Here is a 22658-nt window from a genome sequence, read left to right on the forward strand (position 1 = left end):
TTTGCATTCACAAAAGACTTCTGTTAGTATCTGTTTTCACTAATTAAAAAAAGAAAATCTGAAGAGGATTCTCCTTTTTACAAAAAGAGATGAAAATCGAAAACAGCATTTAGTGTTTTGAAGTGAGCTCTTATAGAGGCAGGAAGCATCCTGAGCAGCAAGAGAGACGCTGCCTACCTAGCTCCTTCCCCTGGAACCACACTCAGTATCTCAGCATCAAGTTGCCATAGCTTTGAACTGAGTTTGTGAGTTTCTGTGTTTTATCTTGACTTATTTTTTAAATTTTTTTTTTTTTTTTTTTTTTTTTGAGAGAGAGAGCCAGTGGGGAGGGGCAGAGAGACGGTGGGACAGAAGATCTGAAGCAGGCTCCACGCTGACAGCAGAGAGTCCAATGTTGGGCTTGAACTCAAGCCGAAGTCGGACAACTGACTGAGTCACCCAGGCACCCCTATTGTGACTTATTTTGTGCATCTGTTAGCAAGATCCGTTATCTTTTCTAAGGTATCAGAAAAGCCTAAGAGAGGTTATTTTGGGGGTCTCAAAAAATTTCCCTATGATTTAGTGCTAATTGCTTCTTTGCCACTGCCATTTGTTTGAAATTGCCATTTCAGCTTAAGAGAGGTTTCACAGGAACACTGTACCTTCAGATAGCAGGGGAGCCCTGTATATATATAACAACCTACATATCTATATCTATATATCTACATCAACACCATTTTCAAAACTGTATTTTGAGAGATGCTAGTGTCCTATGAGATATTAGTAAGTGAGAAGAATATAAAAGTTCCATGGTCAAACATATTTGGGAAATGTGAAATAAAGCTAAAATAGGTTTTGTGTCTGGTAGGACTTCTTATTGATATGCTAATGTGTGCTGTGTCTCTGAAAAGGAGATTCATGGCACAGCATTTCCTAAATTTATTTGATCACATTCTTTTTTTTCTCAGAACACCAGTTAATATCTTGATGGGCTCTAGTGTTTCTTGAGTCAGTTTGAAAATTGCTGGCATGTAGGCAGTCGAGGCCCTGAGTAATGTGTCTGGCCTCCTGGCATGAATTTGCTACAAATGTCCTAGTTTCTGCCAAGAGTTTCTTTCCATGTGTGATATTTTCATTTCAGACTGAAGATTGGGGTAATTCTGTGATTCTGTAGCAAAGATCATCTCTGGAGCACACTCTTTCCTGTTTATTGCCATTCATCCAGGAAATACTAGCACCTGCCATGAGCTGGGTAGTGTTCTAAGCGTTGGAGATACGCCAGTGATGCAGATAGACAAGGTTCTTGCTCTTGTGGAATGTATACACTAGTGTGTATGTATATGGAGGAGGGCATATAATAAGCACATATGGTAATTTTAGCTAGTGATAAGTAACCTGAAGGAAATAAATAGGGTGTTGTATTAGAGAATAATGTGAAAGGGTTACTTTAGATAAGGTAGTCAGGGAGGGCTTCCCTGAGTAGGTGATATGTAACTTAAGAGAAGGAATTAGACAACCATGTGTTGAGTAGAAGGGAGAGTATCCAGCTGAGGGAAGAGAACATGCAAAGCTCCTGCGGTAGCCAAGAGCCTGTGGTTCAAGGCATGTCAGAGTGCCAGTGTGTTTGGACTACAGTAAGAACGAGAGTGGAATAAGATAAGGTTGGAGAGGTAGGCAGGGGTCAGCTAATGCCAAGTTTGATAGATCACAGTAAGCAATTTGAATTTTACTCTAATGGCAGTGAGGAGAGGGATTAAAATATTGGATTTCCATTTTAAAAAGATCACTCTAAGGGCACCTGGGTGGCTCAGTCGGTTAAGAGTCAGACTTTTGGTTTCGGCTCAGGTCATGATTTCGCAGCTTTGTGGGTTCGAGCCCCTTTTCAGGCTCTGCATTGGCAGCTCAGAGCCTGCTTGGGATTCTCTCTCTCCCCTCTCTCTCTGCTCCTGCCCCACCCAAGCTGTCTCTGTCTTTCTCAAAATAAATAAATAAACTTAAAAAAAAAGATCATTCTCGGGGTGCCTGGGTGGCTCAGTCGGTTAAGTGTCCGACTTTGGCTCAGGTCAGGATCTCATGGTTCATGGGTTTGAGCCCCTTGTCGGGCTCTGTGCTGACCGCTCAGAGCCTGGGGCCTGCTTTGAATTCTGTGTCTCCCACTCTCTCTCTGCCCCTCCCCTGCTCACGTTCTGTCTCTCTGTTTCTCAAAAATGAATAAACGTTAAAAAAAAAAAAAACCAAGATAATTCTGGCCACAGTATTGATTGCAAGAAGTCAAAAGTGGAAGTGGGGAGACCAAAACAAGACTTGATGGATTGAATGCTGGGTGGTGGGGAGAGGAGAGGGTGGCAAGGGTAACATCCTAGGGTCTGGTGTTAAACAGCTGAGTGATGCCATTTACTGAAATGGGGAGGAGTAGAAACCAAGAGTTCTCCTTTAGTTACATTCAGTTACGAAGCATCCACATGGAGATGTAAAATAGCCAGGTGGCTAAACAAGTCTGGACTCAAGGGAGAGGTGTGAGCTAGAGAGATAAAATGGGGATTGTACTGAAAACCATGGGATTAGGGGAGGTCACCAAGGGGGTGAGTGCAGAGTAAGAATAGGACCAAGGACGGAGCCTTGGGACAAACCAACCTTTGGAGACAGAAGACCAGGAGGAGGAGGAAACGACAGAGCCTAAGGAACAGGCAGCAAGATGGGGGAAAAATCAGGAGACTGTGGTGTCAGAAGTCAGACTCTAAGTGACCTGGTGTGGTGGTTAGGAAGGCATGGCCAGCGAGAACGTTTGGGCTAGGGCATGAAGACCCAGGAAAGACTCCAGGAAAATATTTGGCGATGTAGTGTGCATATCAAAGATATGTGTTTCTTGTAACAAACATCAATTTGGAGGAATTACAAAATTAAGAAAAAACAATACCAAATTATAGATCAAAGGAGAATAAGAAGTATCAGGAACATGCCATTTCTGCATGCTGGAAACCTAGTTATTTTGAATCACTGTTTCTTAAGCCATGAAATGCCCGGTTCACAACTAGTTTTAGAACAATGTCCTATTGATGGGCCTTTGCCAAAGTACCTTTCTTCTCACCATCCTGTTAAGAGCTCCTTAGTTAGAAAAGCCTTTGGTAAACCTCTGGATTTCAGACAACTAGCTGCTTCTTTTGAGAGCAGTATGAAGGTTCCCTTCTGCAGAAGCAACAATTCTCTGGTGCAACAAAATCTCCGTTCTCTGTTTTTTTCCTTCTGAAACAGACTGGGCTCTGTGCTTCTCTCTGTAGAAAGTATCTGGAGCCATTCTGCCTTTCCCCCTCTCCAATTCTTAGCTGAAAAAAAAAAGAGCCCATGAACTGTCCCTTTCATACTCTAGGACTGTGGTGTGGTGAGTCAGCTTCAGATTGATTCAATTAAACACCTCAAGCTGAATCTGTCAAACATCTTTTTCCCCCCCATGGGCCTGATTTATTTTGGTAATAGGATCAATGCATGTTATATACAAAGGTAACCATTATAAATAATTATAAACAAATAATTTCATCACTTGCAGCCCATTTTGCATCTCCTGCCAGATACAAAACATGTACTTTAATACATTTACAGTGATAATTTGCATAAAACCACTGAACTTGGGGATATTTTCATAGCAGCTGCTTATGTGATGTGATTAGCAAAATCTCCCCCACCCCTTCATACCCACCCACACACACTATTAGTCATTCCTTTGAGTTAATACATTGAAGGCCTCTGTTAAAATTAAAACATTATCTAGTCATAGACAAACGAAGCTATTAACATTTAGCTCAAATTAGTTGATTGAAATCCTTAATCAGTAAAGTCTTTGGTGAAAGGGACCCAGAAGCTGTTTTCAGTTTTGACTAGGGAAAGGAAAGGTCCCAAATATGGGCCGCTGTCTGGGGAGGGGAGATAGGGTTCCAGCACTCTGTATAGAGCTCTGGTCAGTCAGAGGGACTAGCTTGAAAGCACTGGATACTCAGGTGGAGGGGAGACTGCTAAAAAGTGAAGGAGACAGCAGCCTCTGAAGAATGGTAAATGTCTTTATTGAAAGCAAATGTTCTCTTGGGGTGCCTGGGTGGCTCAGTCGGTTAAATGTCTGACTTTGGCTCAGGTCATGATCCTGTGGTTCATGTGCTCGAGTCCTGAGTCAGGCTCTGTGCTGATAGCTCAGAGCCTAGAGCCTAGAGCCTGCTTCAGATTCTGTGTGTGTCTCTCTCTCCTCTCTCTGCCCCTCCCCAACTCACCCTCTCTCTAAAAAATAAATTAAACATTAAAAAAATTAAAAAAAATAAAAGCAAATGTCCTCTTTAAAGCTATTTATTTATTTTGATAGAGACAGAACGAATGCGGGAGGAGCAGAGAGAGAGGGAGAGAGAGAATCCCAAGCAGGCTCCGTGCTGTCAGCACAGAGCCTAATGCAGGGCTTGAACTCATGAACCCTGAGATCATGACCTGAGCCAAAACCAAGAGTCAGATGCTTAACCGACTGAGCCACCCAGGTGCCCCAAAAGAAAATGTCCTCTTAATGACAGTCCTGGCAAGAGCTAGCTGGTTTTGTTCTGGGGTCTGTGACAAAGTAGTCACTTCGTGTTTTAGAAAATTCTCTAGCTCTCTGCAGAGATCATCCAGTGAGGTTAAAGAATTCTAAGGGATCGATTGAGTTCTGACTCAACCTGGGGTTTTTGTGAGACATAACCTAAAAAAAAATTTCACTACAGGGGCGCCTGGGTGGCTCAGTTGGTTAAGCGCCCAGCTTTGGCTCAGGTCATGATCTCACAGTTTGTGAGTTCAAGCCCTGCCCCAGGCTCTGTGCTGATAGCTCAGAGCCTGGAGCATGCTTCGGATTCTGTGTCTCCCTCTCTCTCTGTCCCTCCCCCACTCATGCTCTCTCTCTCTCTTTCTCTCTCTCAAAAATAAACATTAAAAAAATTAAAAAATTCTTTCACTATAAAAGAAATGTTCATTGTAGGATATTTAAGCAGTTAAAACATACATAGAATCAAACCTGAAAAATCCTCTCAATACCCCCTATAATTCCAGGCTCATGCTATTTGTAGCATGCTCTCAAGTTCTCTTCTATGCACTTACCCAGCATGTACATAGGTTGACCCTTGGACAACATAGAAGTTAGGAGCACAGAGTCCTGTGCAGTTATAAATCCATGTGTAACTTTTGACTCCCCCGAAATTTAACTAATAGTCTACTGTCAACTGGAAGCCTTACTGATAACATAAACCACCGATTAATGTATATTTTGTATGTTATTAGCGTTATATACTGTATTCTTTTTTTGTTCAACATTTTTTATTGTTTTTCTTTTAATTCCAGTATAGTTAACATACAGTGTTATACGAGTTTTGGGTGTACAATATAGCTGTATTCTTTTTTTTTTTTTTTGAGAGAGAGAGAGAGAGAGACAGAGAGACAGTGTGCATGTGTGGGGGAGGGGCAGAGGGAGAGAGAGAATCCTAAGCAGACTCCATGCCCAGTGCCAAGCCCAAGTCAGGGCTCCATCTCATGAACAGTGAGATCATGACCTGAATGGAAATCAAGAGTCAGACACTTAACCAACCGAACCAACCAGGTGCCCCAGCTGTATTCTTAAAATAAAGTAAACTAAAGAAAAGAAAATATAATTAAGAAAATAGTAAGGAAAATACATTAAAGTACTATACTGTAAAGAAATCTGTGTATAAGTGGATCCATGCAATTCAAGGTCAACTGTATATTTTCTTACACAAATATAACCATCTCTACCTGTTCTATATACCTCCTTGTTCTTCTAATTCAAAAAAATTGTTTACTGTGGTAACATATGCATAACATAAAAGTTGCCATTTTAGCCATTTTTGGGTGTACAGTTCAGTGGCAGTTAGTATATTCACAATGCTGTATAAGCCCCACCACTATCTAGTTCCATGACTTTCTCCTTTTTCCAAATAGAAACTGTGTAACCATTAAACAGTAACTCCCTATTCTCCCTTTCCTTAAGTCCCTGGTAACCTCTATTCTCTATTCTGTCTCTATGCAACTTGTTCCTTTAAAGTTGTTTCTAAAAAGGTAATACATGGACATTATTAAAAAAAAATTCAAACACTACAGAAGGGTGTATACAATGTTAAGTACTTCCTCCTATGCTTGACCCCCAGGAAATCAGTGTAATCAATTTTTTAGGTATCTTTCTGCAGAGTCTATGCATATATAAGCATACTTGGACATATACCCTCCCACTTTTTTTACACAGGAATAGCAAACCATACATCACTTGCTTTTTTCATTTAACAATATTTGAGAGAGATAAATATATGAGATATATATTCTTGGGCACCTGGATGGCTCAATTGGTTGAGTGTCTGTTGATTTTGGCTCAGGTCATGATCTCATGGTTCATGGGTTTGAGCCCCAGGTTGGGCTCTGCGCTGGCACCGCAGAGCCTGCTAGGGATTCTCTCTCTTCTCTCTCTGCCCCTCCACTGCTCACTTGTGCATGCTCTCTCTCTTAAAATAAATAAGCTGTAAAAATAAAAAAATTCTTATTTATTCACTCCTCCATTAGGCTAGGATCAGTTTACTTCTGACTCAGCTTTTGAAAAAATAAATGTTTCATTGTGTCAAAAAACACAGAACATAGAATTCACCCTCTCAACAATTTCTTAAGGTACAGTACAATATTGTCAACCACGTGCACATTGTTGTGCAACAGATTCCCCAGAACCCGCCGGAACCCCGAATCCTGCATGATTGAAACTCTACATCCATAGAACAACAACCTCCTCACCGCACCCACTGTGCTACTTTCAGTTTCTATGAGTTTATTTTAGATACCTCCTATAAGTGGAATCATGCAGTTTTTGTCCTTCTGTGACTGACTTGTTTCACTTAGCACATTATCCTCAAGATTCATCCATGTCCCAGCATATGACGGGATTTCCTTCTTTTTTCAGGCTGACTTGTATATGCCATATTCTTTTTTTTTATTTAAAAAAATGTTTAAAATTTATTTATTTATTTTTGAGGGATAGAAAGACAGATAAAGAGAGAGTGTGTGTGCATGCATGTCGGGGAGGGGCAGAGAGAGGGAGAGGATCCCAAGCAGGCTCCACATGATCAGTGCAGAGCCAGATGCAGGGCTCAAAGTCAGGAACTGTGAGATCATGACCTGAGCCGAAATCAAAGTCAGATGCTTAACCGACTGAGCCACCCAGGAGCCCTTACATACCACATTCTACTGTACATATATGCCACATTTTCTTTATCCTTTAATCTGTCCATGGACATTTAGGTTGCTTCTATCTCTTGTTTACTCTTAATAATGCTGCAATGAATGTGAGGGTGCGAATACCTCTTTGAGATTTTGCTTTCAAGTCTTTTGGATATATTTCCAGAGGTGGGATTGTTAATGCATATGGTAGCTCTTTTTAATTTTTTGAGGAACTCCCATACTGTTTTCCATAGTGGCTGCACCATTTTACATTCCCACCAACAGTGTACAAAGGTTCCAATTTCTCCAGATCCTCAGCAACACTTATTATTTTCTGTTCAGTTGCTTGTTTTTAAATAACAACCATACTATCCAGTGTGAGGTGATACCTCATTGCATTTGCATTTTTTCTGATGATTACTGATATTAAGTATCTTTTCATATGCTTGGTCATTTGTCTATCTTCTTTGAAGAAATGCCTATTCAAGTGCTTTGCCCATTTTAAAAATTTTTTTGTGTTTATTATTTATTTTTTGAGAGAGAGACAGAATGTGAGTGGGGGAGGAGCAGAGAGAGAGGGAGACACAGAAACCAAAGCAAGTTCCAGGCTCTGAGCTGTCAGCACAGAGCCCGACCTGGGGCTCGGGCTCACGAACTACGAGATCAAGACCTGAGCCTAAGTCAGCCACTCAACTGACTGAGCTACCCAGGCACCCCCGCCCATTTTTTAGTTGGGTTATTTGTTTTGTTATTGGGTTGTGGGAGTTCTTCATATATTTTGGATACTAACCCCTTATCAGATGTATGGTTTGCCAAATTTGCTCTCCATTTGTGTTCTTTTGCTGTGCAGAACTTTTTAGGTCTGATGTAGTCCCACCTGTCTCTTTTTGCTTTCGTTGCCTGTGCTTTTGGTGTGACTCATGAACTTTTATTTCTCTTAGGGTCAGACTTTCATCAGGATAGCCTGGTTGTGATTTTTGCCTTTGTTTCCACCTCAGTGCTCTCTAGCACATTGTTTAACAGGGGTGTTGGCTAATTGCTATTGGTTCCCTGATGGGGATACACCCAGAACTACCTTAATTTTTCTGGACTCCTTCCCATGCGCCTTAATGGGAGGCCTATGTGAGAAGGGGGTGTTTCCTCCCATTTTCTGTCTTCTTGCCCCTTAATCTCCTCTTTTATCCCAAGCTAGGTACAGAATCTTCTCCAGGGCCTTCTCCTTCTTCACTCTCCCATCCTCATTTTGCGTGGGGTGGTGGTCTCCCAGCCAAGGACAGGTCAGCCAACACGCTGGCTCCAGACTAATGAGGCTTCAGGTTCCAGATGAACCCATTAGCTTATTAGGGACATTGTACCTGGGTAGCTGGCATCTGTCCCATTGTCCTCTTTAATGACTCTCTGGTTTTGCCCATCAAAGATTTGAATGTGCAAATGAAACTGTACTTTCTTTTGTTTTGCTTTGTTTTGTTTTTAAATTTTTGTGGCTTTAATCCATCCCCACAACTTCTGCCCAGGGCCAATAAAACCTAGCCATTCTCCCTTTGTAAAAAGAAAGAGGGGTTGGGTTTCCTTCAATTGTCTGCCTTTTTCTGTCTCCTCCACTATTTTTGTTTTGCTCTGTAGTTAACTTTGCATCCAGCAGCTTCATCTGAGGACCTGTGCGGTGGACCTAGGAACTCTCTTCTTGCGGTTGCAGCAGCCTTTTCAGTGCTCTAACCCAGTGGTTTGTGGGACCAGGGGTTTGGCGGGTGGGAGAAGAGTTTTTCCATAGTCTTCTTTCTGCATTTCACACACATTCTGCGCTCGCTCGCTCTCGCGCTCTCTCTCTCTCTCTCTCTCACACACACACACACACACACACACACACACACACACACACGCCCGCCCGGGCCCGTCTCCGTGTGTCTTCCTTCAAGATGACAGGGCGCTGGAGAAAAGGCTGCTGGAATCAGCTGGTAGGTACAGTAGTAACCCGAACCCCACCCACTCGCTGTCTTTGCTTGCTCAGGTTTCTCCGGTCACTCCTGCCAGGGGAGAAAACATGTAGATGCGCCTCCACAGGAGGGGCTGGGGGAGCTGGGAGCGGCGGGGGCGGCGGAAGGTGAGCCGGAGAAGGTGGCCGAGCGCCCCTGCTGCCGGGGCCTTTCCCAGTGCTCCCTCAGGGCGTCAGCCCCAGCCCTGTGTGCCCCCCACCCCCCTTTTCGTAGGGATTGCCTTTTTTTTTTTTTTTTCCTCTGCGGCGGCGGAAATGACAGTGTGGTGCCGCCGTGGTGTCATGGTGCTGCCCCTGGACTGAGGGGCGAAAACTCTTTAAGTTTGGCTCGGGAGAGCCAGCCACGGTAGCGTCGCGGCCGCCGCGCTGTCCCTGGCGGGCCGCGCGGGCGGGCGGATCCAGGCTGCTGCGCGGCGGCGGCGGCGGCAGCGAAGGCGGCGGCCTAGAGCGGCGGCGGCGGTGGCGGCGGTCGGGGAGCTCGCGCCAGAGCCCGAGCCAGCTCCCAGCGGAGGCAGGCGAGCGCCCGGCGCCCTCGGGCGCGCCAGGGAGATGGCTGGCACCCGGGAACGCTATGGGTAAAACGCGCCCACTCACCGCGGCCCCGGGAGCCGAGCGCCACCGCCCGCGTAGGGCTCGGCCCGGGCTCCGGCTCCCGCTCCGGCCGCCTCTCAGGTGCCGCTGGGGCCCGGCGCGGGCCGAGGACTCCGGGGCTCGGCGGGGCGGGGTGACGGGGCCCGCGGGGCTGGAGGTGGCGGCGGCGGTGGCCCCCGGCCTGGTCTGGGCGCCCGTCGCTGCCCTCTTGGGACGGAGTTTGCACTCCGGGGTGCGGGGCCGGGGCTGCCCGAGGCCTCCAGCGCACCGGCCGGCCCAGCGCGGGCGGTCGAGCGGCTCCCCCGGCGCCTGGGCGCGAGTCTGGGAAAGGGCACCGCCGCCTTCCCACGCTCCCGCGGCCCGCAGCCTCCTCGGCCCGGGCGGCGCCCCTCGGCCGGCCATCCGCCCGGCGGTGGCTGCCGCAGCAGCCCGAGATGCTGCGGACACCCTGCCGGCGGGGAGGCCCCGTGAAACTTAATCCCTTTTCTGCCAGGGCAGCGATCCTCCGGTCTCCGTCCGGGTGGTTCCTTATTTCTGGCCTAGCTGCGAAACCGGCTCAGTGGGAGAGAGGGAAAACTTAACATTTGTCCAGAGGACAGACTGCGACCGAACCGGGGAGAGGTGGGGTTTTTCCATTCCTGGCTCGTAAGAATTAAGTAAATAACGGCGGAGTCGATTTTCAGAAACATTTTTGGTGATGATAAGGTTCAGGTTACTTAGTACTGTGTATATAGCACATTATTTCTTGGAGGGCTCGCCCCCCCTCACCCCACAGACAAGGACATTGGGATCCTGGGGTCTTTGGTTTCTCCACTTTCTCTCTTCCACACTCCCCTACCCGCCTTCACGTTCAATTGCCTTCTTCCTGCCTCCTCACACATCTACCTGCCCACCCAAATCTCCCACCAGAACCCACCCATTCCCCAGAGTGCCCCCCATCAACCCGTGCACTCCGCCTCCCAGCTCTGCAGCCTCTTGCTTCTCAACCAGTTTGCCTTTTTGAGGATTTCTGAGTGTGGGGCGAGTGGATAGTGATGACTGTGTTTGTGAGCAGGAGCCCTTATGCAGGAATATAGTGGAGACTGTGTAAATAGACAAGTAATGTGTGTGGGTTGATTCCTTGGATTCTCAAGTTGGGCCATAAGGGCTGCCTTTAACCCTATTCTGTTCCCTCCCAGTATTCTCTCTCATCACTGCTCTGGCAATGTTCCAATAGAAGGAGAATGCTGAATGGGGAGATTCCCTCCCCTCTGTCTGGCTTAACCCCAGCTGATTACCCCAACCCTCACATCCCGCTTTTCACCCCTCTCCACTCATCACTGCCCCCAGGGGGAAACAGTCTTTGCTATTTATATATATTCCTGCCCAATCAATTAACATAATACAGATACATAATGTGAATTATATTTTTCCTGATTGCTCCTCACGACTTGATTTGTGTGGTGGAAATACAGGTCTAGGAGTCAGGAAGATCAGAGAGTTTACCCCAAATCTGATGTTACTTTGGCTTTTTGGCCTTAGGACATTCCTATGACCTTTCTTTCATAGTTGATGCACTTGTGTAAAAGGCATAATATTGTGTGCTGGGTATTGTGAGTCTCGGCTTGGTCCTTTGAAGATGAAAGGGTTCTATAAACCCTCAGCATTATACTTTTCCAATAAAGTACTTCATTTACCTTTTATTGGGATAATGGATTTGACTGGGTGTAAGTAGGAACCCCAGTTTACTGGAAAGCTTCACTTGCCATTATTAACCCCCCCTGGGAGCCAAATCTATTAGCATACTTAGGTCCCAGGTCTCTTTTGTTTTGTTTTGTTTTTGTTCCTAATGCATCTACGACTGAATGAAAACATGCATAACACTAGGCATACAGAGTAAGAGTGATTATTTTAAGTCAAGGCTTGAATCATGTCTAATGTACTCCAACCCAACAATCTGAGTCAGACTCCCTTTGAAAACATAACCTCACCCATTTTTAGCCTGTATGGGGGCAGTTAATTTCTACTGAAAAGTGGCAGAAATCACTTCAGGCATGGCAATATAAGCATGATTAGCATCTACCAGCGGTGAGTCAACTGTATTTATTAAGCACCTACAATGTGCAGAGTCCTCTGCTGACTGGGCTGAGGCCCCAGTCTTGGCCTGGTATTTTGTCCTGCTTATTTGAGGCCTGCCTCCATACTTGCAGCTCCAGGAGTAGGACAGGGAGGAGTGAGGCAGCGGTAGAAGCTTAGGGACATGAAGGGGGTAATTTTTCCCCTCCCTCTCTCATGACTGCTAGACTTCTCCTCCAGCATGTTGTACCTTGCAGGGCCACCCCTGGGAAGCCCTGCCACAAATCAAAGTGACTTGGTTGCTTCATGAACAGTATCATCTGAACAGTGCAAATTGATTTAGCTGAAATTGGTTTAGTTAATCCCTCCTCTAAGAGCAGGGCAACTTGCTCCAACTTGCAGATCCTAAAGCAGTGCCAGTGGAGTCTCATAATTGCATCCAAAAATTGCTCTGGGTAGTGAGTCCGTCCATTCCCTCATCCCTCCTCCCATAAAATCTGCTGGCACCATGACAGTTGAGAAGGAAACAGCAGAAGGAGTATGTCTTTACTACTCAGCAAACCCCACTGGCGTGGTGAAGAGGGGGAGAATGCCCTCTTTTCTGTCTGTCTCTTAGCACTCAGGTTCTCTCTTTCCCACCAGGGACACAGAGCCCCCCAAAAGAGGCAAAGGCAGGGCTGAGGCATGAGTGTGTCACGAATGGGTGTTCCCAGAGGTACCTGATCCTGATTGGCCTCTTGTGTGTCTGTCATTCAATCTTTAGGGATCTTGGTAACTCCCTAGCTGTGGGGCCATGTGATTTAGCTGCTAGTGGAGGCCAGGGGGTGCTCCATTTCTGTTTCGCATTTTTCATCTTCTCTTGCGTGCAAAGGGGAAGACAGGGCACTGTGTTTGAGAAACGCCTCCTCACTTGAGCTGGGGGTCTTTACTTAGGGCATGGCATTGTCAGATTATGACGTGTAACATGTTGTTGCTGGATACACAGCAGTTCAAAAGGGTCTCCCGTGGTTCACTTTTTGAGGAATGTAGTGTTGGTACCCAGATGGTATTGCGGGAATCACTGTATTTCGGGTCTCTCGAAAAATGTTGTGTTCATCACTGAGCAGTGTAGGGAAGAGACGAAGTGTTTCTCAACCAGCATATTGGATCATGCTAATGAATGGGAAGACCAGATCAGTGGTGTTGGGACCAGAAACTCCAACTCCCAATTAGCCCCCTGTGCAGACCACTAGCCCCCTCTTTATTTCCCCTCTCTTCCAAGGATCAGTATGTTTTCCTATTTTCTATCAATGAAAGCTCTCCTAAAAGTCTTCCACAGGCACTAGAGGTCTGTGGCTCCTCCTACTATTTCTCCTTTTCCATCTACCCCTTCTCCATTGACCATAGACGGACATAATCTTTTCAGTAATCGATCGCCCAGCTCCTGCATTTCCCTTAGAAATCCTATGAGCTTCTAAGACTGCTAGATGGTTAAAGTATGAGTGGTGGAGGGGTTTGGAGCAATGTACCAACATCCCACCACTCCCTGCTCCATGTAGGGCTCACCTGAGTGCACGCAAGGGTGTGGGTTCGGTCTAAGTGGGTTAGCAAAATATCCTTAGTAAGACTTAGCCTACTTGGGTTCTTGTCTCCCTGCAGAGCTATGACTGCTTGACCTTGGGCTTTGTCTCAGACTCTTTCCTGCAGATCAGACTCCACTGGTTGATGAACAGCATCCCCAGGCTTTGGATCTTTTCTCTTACAGAGACCAAATGATCTGATAACAAACCCATTATACAAACGAAAATCCTCCTGAAAAGGAAAATTTCAGCATTTACAGTTTGCCCAGTTAGGAACATAATGTCCAGGCATGGTAGACAACACTAATGTAAGACAGTGACATGTCTGAATGTATACGGCCCAGAGATAGAAAAATGATTTACGGTCCAGAATCCTCAATTGCTTTGTCTATAGCCCTTTGTTCAGTGTTGCTAGGATCCATGTGATTCCCCAGGGAGTAGAAGCTTGATTTCGAATAGGCTTCTGTTCTCTGTCCCTTGTTTCTGACCTGAACTTGGGGTGCTCTCAGCCTAACATTCAACAGTATGCCCTACATACATATATTGCTAATTTTATCCTGTAGAAGTAGAGAGGACTGCCCATCCAGGTGTGTCGCTGAGCATTTAAAAATTTGCAAATATTTCACTGGGTTAGATAGGTTGGGAAAAGCAGTCCTAGATGGAAACCTGTACTGGTAGCAGAAGGTAGATTAAGTTTGTTCTCCAACCTTGCAACTGCCAGTGTATTTTGCATTAAGATAAAGGTATTATGAACTATACTTAGGATTCCTGTCAATTGTCATGTGTCACCTTGGCAAATCCTTTCCTTGGTTCCCTACATTAATCTTCCGCGTTTGTAGTAAATTTAGGACCTTTTTGTTCTGCTATTGTGATATTCATTTTTTTATTAAAAATTTTTTAATGTCTATTTATTTTTGAGAGAGAGAGAGAGAGCCAAGGAGGTACAGAGAGCCAGGGAGAAACACAAACCAAAGCAGGCTCCAGGCTCTGAGCTGTCAGCACAGAGCCCAATGCAGGGCTCAAACCCATGAACCACGAATTCGTGACCTGAGCCGAAGTCAGATGCTTAACTGACAGAGCCACCCAGGTGCCCCTTGTGATATTCATTTTAATGTTTATGATGACCATATTATATGAAATGGCCAATGGTTGGATTTAGGAGCTAATCATTGTAAAGAAAGCATCATTAAATCCACATGCTATAAAATATTAAGTAGGCTTTAATAATCTTTTAGACAGGAACTGGCTCTGGTGCTGTCAGTCGGTAATCAACCTCTAGTCCTGAGCATGATAAAAGCTGAAAGGAAGGAGAGAAACAGTTCTTCCCTTGGTGGGGGGGGGGGGCTCCAGTCTAACAGGGGAGACATATGAACATAAGAAATACCATAATCAGACACATGGTCCTCCAGAAAACTCGCGGGGGAGTGTGACTGTTCTCCATCATGCCAACCATGTGTTTGGACGATTTTCCAAACATTTGCTGCTTTCCTCAATAACTTGTTTTGTATCTGTCATCTGTGAATGTATGATGAGAATATCTGTATTTGTAAAGCCAGTTAATAATTTTATTTTATCCACATGTGATCTTCATAAGAGCCTGTGAGCTGGGTAGGGCAGGTAGTTTTCAATCCACAGATGAGGAGGCTGTGGCCCAGATAGTTTAAATGTCTCACCTAGGATCACTCAGCTAATTCAGTTTAGAGCCAGGACTCTAACGAGGCTCTATTATGAGGATCAAATGAGATAATGGCTTTGGAACCATTTTGAAAGTATAAAATGGTATGCAAATGTGAGATGGCTGTTATTATTAGTTATGCTTACTGACCACCTAGCCTCTTTTTTTCTGGGTTTCTGTTTGCAGTCTGTGTCCCTTTAGGGTGAGAATTCTATGCCTTGGTTGCCTTTTAGGTTCCCAAATGATCTTTTCAGCTTCAAGGGGTCCTTTCCTACTAATTGCATTCCGGGATAAGGTTGTCTTCCTTTTCAGTTTCAAAAGGTGTTCTCATTGGTTTGTCCTCCCATGGGACTCCTCTCCCCTTTCCTTGTCCTCTAGGAGCACCCATTATATCTTCCTTGAGGTGTATACACCAGGCAAAACTAGCCACTGTCATTCAGCATCTTGCCTTAGCCAAAGGAAAGTAATGCATTTTGTTCCTTGCATGATGATGCCCTTCACTGGTCAGCCTTTCTAGTCACACTAATAAATAAGACTTGTGTTTTGAGGAGGTAGTTTTCAATAAGCCATGGTGTCTTTCCTATGTGGGAACAGATAGCAAGAGGTCTGTAATAATAGGATGTCAGAGCTGGAAAACATCTTAAAGAGATCGTCCGGTGATTCTAGTCCAACTTGAACGACACTTTATAGTTAAGGAAACATCAGACTAAAGCCGGGACTCATTCTCTCCTCCCCTAAGGCAGGGAGATGGGTTTGTAGTGTTTTAAAGGAAAAGCTCATGGGACATTCGCATTAATATCCTGGAGAATGTTTATTTTACATTAATTTCTTTTTTAAACAAGTCCTACAGCTCAGCTCAATCCTCATTCTACAGCTCAGAGGTCAGGCTTGGCTTCACACTCACAGTTTCTCTGTGAAGAAGGGGGGGCCATGGCTTCTCAGGGAGGTAATGAGAGCCCAGGGCCATGCTCTGCAGACCTAGAAGATGAAAACTGGATGGAATATAACCGCTGAAATAAGGGGACATTTAATTATGTTCAAATCACATTTGAAGTAATAGAATTCTGCCAAGTGCGGATCATGCTGAAATCAATCTTTCATTTCATAAGCATAGAATGCATCATTTTTATCTTAATCACCTGTACCAAAGCTCCTCTTTTTGTATTTCTACTTACTCACACAGCCTTATGATACCTTCTTACTTTTTTTTTCTCATAGACTTCTGTTTTTCAGGGCTGTCAGCCTGAAAAAAGAGCAGGGTTCAGGGTGAAGAAAGAGCAGACAGAAACAGTTTTATAATAGAGCAAGGGCAAATACGTAAATGTACATATTTGACTACATGGCAGTAACTAAATGAACAAATCAGTGTATGTGCGTGTGGGCATTTGTTTCTTAACATGGCACTTGGTAGACCAGCCTGCCCAGCCATTTCATCAGTGCATTTTTATGACAAACTCTTGTGTTCCCTGGCTAAAGCTTCATGATTACCTGTTATCAGTTCACACTCTATCAGTTTCACATCCTGTCTTTATCTTTTAGTGCACTCTCTAATTCTGCATAGATTAGTGATTCACAGACTTTTTGAAGTTGCGATACTTTGCCGTTGTTTCATTTCTGCCATACTGTTTCCCCTGTCCTTTCTGAAAGTATTTTGTGATATAGGAGTCAAGTATTTTTGTTAGGAGTCTTGTATTATGTAAACGAATAAAAGTTGGGAGCTGAGAGCTTTCTGACATCCACTGATCATTAGAGGTGTTCCAGGGGATTGCCAAACCTTGACCTACAAAAACAATTGGAAGGAATAAGCAATCCAGTAGGGTTTAGAATGACTACATAGTTGCATAGATGGCAGTGTAGTACAGTGGTGAACTGTTCATACTCCAGGGTCAGACCTGGGTTTGAATCTTTTTGGTTTGTTTGTTTTAAATTCAGATGTAATTCATGTATCATAATATCTTCACTGTTTGACAGCATACAATTTGGTGGATTTAACTATATTCACAAAGTCATGCAACCATCACCACTAATTCCTGAACGTTATCATCATCCCCCAAAGAGACTCTGTACCCATTAGCAGTCACACATACCCCCCATCCCTTTCTTTCCCCAGCCCTTGGCATCCACTAATCTACCTTCATTCTTATGGATTTGCCTATTCTGGCATCGCATATAAAAATAATCATATGACTTTTAGCATAATGCTTTCAAAGCTCATCTATGTTGTAGTATGTGTCAGTACTTTATTACTTGTTCTTGATGAATAATATTCCATTGTATGGACATACCACATTTGTTTATCCGTTCATCAGTTGATGGACATTTGGACTATTTCTACCACTTGGCTATTATGAATGATGCTGCTATGAACATTTGTGTGCAAGTTTTTGAGTGATCACATCTTCAGTTTTTCTAGCTCACATGCTAACTCTACATTTAACCATTGGAAGAATTGCCAGACTATTTCCTAAAGCAGCTGCACCATCTTACATTTCCACCAGCAATGTATGAAGGTTGCAATATTTCCAAATCCTGGCTGACAGTTGCTATTTTTTAAAATTATAGTCATCCTGGTGGGTATGAAGTAGTAATATAGGCATCCTGATGAGTATGAAGTGGTGTTTCAGTGTGGTTTTTATTTGCATATCCCTGATGGCTTATGATGTTGAGTATCTTTTCATATGCTTACTAATCATTTATTTGTAAATCATCTTTGGAGAAATATCAATTCAGATCCTTTGCCCACTTTCTTGGTCTTTTTATTGTTGAGTTTTAAGAGTTCTGTATATTTCTAGATACTAGACCTGTGTCACATCTATGACCTGCAAGTATTTTTTCCCATTCTGTGAGCTGTCTTTTCACCTTCTTGATGGTTTGCAACACAGAAGTTTTAAATTTTGATGAAGTCAGATTTATCTATTTTTTTCTTTGGTTGCTTGTACATTTGGTATCATGTAAGAAACCTTTGCTTAATTTAATATCACAAAGATTTACACCTATGTTTCCTTCCAAGAGTTTTATAGCTTCTACACTTTCATTTAGGTTGTTGATTTGTTTTTAGTTAATTTTTTTATATGGTGTGAGATAGGGCTCTAACTTCATCATCTTGCATGTGGATATGGAGTTGCCCCAATACCATTTGTTGAAAAGATTATTCTTTCATCACTGAGTGGACTTGGAATCCTCATCAAAAGTCACTTGCCTGTAAATATAGGAATATATCAGGTTATTTCTGGATTCTCAGTTTTATTCTAGGTTTGAATCTTAGTTCTGCTACTTGCAAATAAGTGTGGTCTGGGAGAAGTTACTTTTTTTGATAATAATACTACCTACCTTTTAGAGGATTGTTGTGAAAATTAAATGAGATAAGGCATATAAAGGGTATTATTTAGTGTCTGGCACATAGTAAATGCCAGATAAATTTTACGGGGAAAGGTGGTTAGATAATCAGGAAGGTAGTGAAAATGGGACATAGTTGAAAGGATGCTGAAATATTAGGAGTGACCAGAACAAGGTGGCCTCATGAATGAGAGATGAGATGAACAGATGTTTGAAGAAGTTGAGAAAAAAATTCAGTTCCACAGTCTCAGCTAAAGCAATTGTGACTTGAAGATAAAACAGAATAGAAGCAGTATAGAAAAATTACTTACCATAAGCAACAAATTGTAACCATCCTCTATTATTCTTTGTAGAGCTGAAAATCATTAAGGTGGGTTATTTTAGAGCACTAGTGTTTGACTTTCTCTGTCAAGTACTCTTTTCTCTTGCTTTTTAAAAATGTTTTTTCCATTTTTTATTTGAGAGAGAGCATGAGTTGGGGAGAGGGGAAGAGGGAGAGGGAGGGAGAGAGAGAATCCCAAGCAGGCTCCACACTCAGCATGGAGCCCAATGTAGGACTTCATCCAACGACCCTGGGATCATGACCTGAGCTGAAATAAGAGTCAGATGCTCAACTGACTGAGCCACCTAAGCGCCCCTTTTCTTGCTTTTTAAAAATGCTTATTTATTTATTTAGAAAGAGAGGGAGAGAGTGAGTGCAAGTGGGAGAAAGGCAGAGAGAGAGAAGGAGAAAGCAAATCCCAAGTAGGCTCCTCACTGTCAGCACAGAGCCTGATGCTGCTCGAACCCATGAACTGTGAGATCATGACCAGAGCCCAAATCAAGAGTTGGTCACGAAACCAACTGAACCACCCAAGCGCCCCTGTCAAGGAATCTTTTGAGAACATTTTGAATGCTGTGGACAACCCTCTCCCCATGAGAATGCATATATGACAAACACACAACATTCTTTAAACTGTTCTAGGAAGTTCAGAAATCCCTGGTTAAAAATCGTGTTTTGACCTTATTCAAGGCAATGCTGACCCATAGCATACTTTCCCAAGCTTAATTTCATAGTGAGGTTCAAGTGTTACACTTACTCAGGAGCAGTATTTACGGTTTCAGGGAAATTCGAAGAGCTTTTTGGCTTGTAGAGAAAGGTTTGTATGGCACTCTCCTAAGTAAGACTTAGAGGAGTACCACAATTACTCTAATTGTTTTTGTATAGATTTGAATGCATAGACATCTTTAGCAATGCTTCTGACCAACTGTCAATTTTTTTAAAAAAAATTTAATGTTTATTTATTTTTGAGAGAGAAAGAGAGAGAGAGAGTGCTTGAGTGGGAGAGGGGCAGAGAGAGAGGGAGATACAGAATTCGAACCATGGTCCAGGCTCTGAGCTGTCAGCACAGAGCTTGATGCAGGGCTCGAACTCATGAACCGTGAGATCATGACCTAAGCCAAAGTTGGACTTAACCAACTGAGCCACCCAGACGCCCCTGACCAACTGTTATTTTGGAGGGAGGCTTACTCAATTCTCCCAGGTAGCTTTCAATGCAGATGTTAAAGAATGCAGACATCCAGTTCTGGAAGAGGTAGTAATAGAAATGCAGTGTGAAGTGGAGTTGGGCCTAGAAGGAAAAGATATGATTCTGGAGGGGACTTGGAATGAGAGGAAGAATCAGAGAAACTGGGGGGGGGGGGACACAGAGAGACAAAAATAGAAGTGGAAACATGCTGTTTAGAAACACTCTTGTAAATAGTCAAGATAAACTTCAGTGAGGGAGGTGGGATGATTGAAATAAAGGTGTAGGGGAAAGAGCACAGGCGCTGGCATTAGACTGACCCAATGCTGTGGGTATGTATAATTCCTGGTTGATTTACTTAACAATGCTGAGCCCCAATTTCCTAACTATAATAGGGGCATGGTAGTACCTTCCTTACAGGATTCTCTCTCTCTCTCTCTCTCTCTCTCTCTCTCTCTCTTTTTTTTTTAAAGTTTTATTTATTTATTTTGAGAGAGAGAGAGCGAGCGAGCAGGGGAGGAGTAAAGGGAGGGAGGGAGAGAGAGAGAACCCCAAGCATGCACTGCATTCAGTGGGGAGCCAGATGTGGGGCTCGATCTCACAAACCATGAGATCATGACCTGAGCCGAAATCCAGAGTCAGACGCTTAACCAACTGAGCCACCTAAATGCCCCTTCTCACAGGTTTCTTGATAGAATTTAATGAAATAATGTGTGTAAAGTGCTTAACAGTACTCAGAATACAAGAGGTGCTCAATAAATGCTAGGTCCTTTCTTCCAACTTGTACTTTAAGGGATCTTTCATTTAACAATTATTGAATACCTAGCATGTATGAGGCACCATGCTATGAATAAAAATATGAAATAGTTGATGCCCTCAAGGAGCAGAGAGAGTTAGCTGGAGACAGATATGTAAATGAAATAAAACAGAATGTTCTGGAAGCCACCAGTGGTTGTGGTGATAACCATGTCATTATCATTTACATGATAACCATGTAAATGAAAAGACCCCTAGGTTTCCAGGCTTGGATAGTGATATTCATCCCATAGGGAAAATTGGAAGAAGAGCAGGTGTTTTGGGGTTTTTTGGGGGGGGGGTTGGGGGAGAATAAAAAATTCACTTATGGACATGTTGAATTTGATCAGTGGGGCTATCAAAGGCAGTATTCCCGCCTGGAACAAAAGTTGGAATCCATCATCTCTAACTAAAGTCTCTTCCAATTTTAAGGTTCTGTGATATATGCACATTGTAATTGGTTTACTTTTTCATCTATATAGGTGAATGCTGATAGATAATATAAGCTACATATTGCCAGCCAACAATTTTGAAGCACCTGTGAATTATAAAATAAGAATATCACATGTCTCACATTTTAAGAAAGTGGTTATCCAAACATCTGAACTTTCCAGACCAACTGAGAATGGCTATTTTACAAAAAGACTCTCTACTTCTACAGCCCAGTTTCCTTTAGATTTCCCTTAAATAGCTAGTTATCTTTGTGCACTTAAAAGGTTTGATTTAGAAACAGCTTTTAGGGATGCATCTACTGTACTTATTCACAAGGTATAATTGTACTCAGCGTTTAAGTATCCTGTGAGAAGGCTAGGCAGAGGTCACTGATTGACAAAATCTGAACAAATATCAGTGGCAGAATCAAAATTTTCAAGCCCTGGTGAGGGTCTCCAGTGCTAGTAAGGTGATGAACAAAAGTTATTCAAAAGCAAATGATGTTTTTCTTTTTCTATAAATAGGATTAACATTTTTTGTCAGATAGTTTTGTCCTTAGTTAAGGCTAGGTTAGAACATTTCTCTGTGTTGGTTTTATTTAACAGAAGACCCATGGCAGTATCTGTATGTTCAGCTCAGAAATATCTGTGGCAGAAGAGATAGGTTGGCCAAGAGATTAGTTTCATGTTAATTGGATGACTTCTTTTACTCTCCAAAACATGTACCAGAATGAAGACTACCAGGTCTGAAAATTTCTGGCTCCTCACCTTGCTAATTTATATCTTGATGTTGATTTGCATCTTGTTACATTTTAAGACACATGGGGAGGTGAGTTCCATAGTAGGTTTGTGCTAATTCAGTGGGTGTCTTTTAATAAAATCCAGCTGAAACCACAAGGTGATATGTTGTCAGTATTGATCAGCAACTATTTTTTTTTTAATTTTTTTTTTCAACGTTTATTTATTTTTGGGACAGAGAGAGACAGAGCATGAATGGGGGAGGGGCAGAGAGAGAGGGAGACACAGAATCGGAAACAGGCTCCAGGCTCCGAGCCATCAGCCCAGAGCCCGACGCGGGGCTCGAACTCACGGACCGTGAGATCGTGACCTGGCTGAAGTCGGTAATCAGCAACTATTGCTGAGTAAATTGAACGGTTGAAATCATTTCTCATGGAGCTTGATGAGATGAAGGGTTTTCTGGAGGTGAGGGAAGGAAGTGGATACTAGCATCATTTGTTTCTAGTAACTCAGTTTACTAGAAATGGGATAGAACAGGAATTTCCATGAATGGTAACAGGAAGTAATTAAAGTTCACACTCTGAAGAACTTATTATTCTGCACCGAGAAGTACATTCTTCTGCAGCTCACTCTTGTTTTTTACACAGGCTCTCAGAATGGAGTCACTTCAAAAGCCAGAGAGTTAGCTTGAAATATGACCTGATTTTCCTTCCACTAGAGGTGAAATAGGTGCAGCCCCTATATTTTACCTTGAAGTAAAATACAGACCAATTTTGGAGAATGGAGATT

General features: G+C 43.4%; 1 protein-coding gene across 6 annotated transcripts in view; it reads left to right on the forward strand.

Annotated features, from left to right (window-relative positions):
- Positions 1–22658, forward strand: part of MID2 (midline 2) — a 134275-nt gene that overhangs the window by 27771 nt on the left and 83846 nt on the right. Inside the window, exon 1 of one of the 6 annotated variants that reach the window (XM_045473116.1) lies at positions 8836–9146. The exons of 1 other annotated variant lie outside the window; for it this stretch is intronic. Coding sequence is in view for 1 of the 5 variants with exons in the window: in XM_045473114.1 (XP_045329070.1) it covers positions 9756–9759 (4 nt within the window). In the remaining 4 variants the exon portion in view is untranslated. Of the gene's footprint in view, positions 1–8835; positions 9147–9429; positions 9857–10246; positions 10397–22658 lie in introns of those variants that run through there. 4 more of the 6 variants (XM_045473118.1, XM_045473114.1, XM_045473119.1 and 1 more) reach the window with 4 other exon arrangements.

The sequence above is a fragment of the Leopardus geoffroyi genome, chromosome X (assembly GCF_018350155.1).
Source record: "Leopardus geoffroyi isolate Oge1 chromosome X, O.geoffroyi_Oge1_pat1.0, whole genome shotgun sequence".
NCBI lineage: Eukaryota > Metazoa > Chordata > Mammalia > Carnivora > Felidae > Leopardus > Leopardus geoffroyi.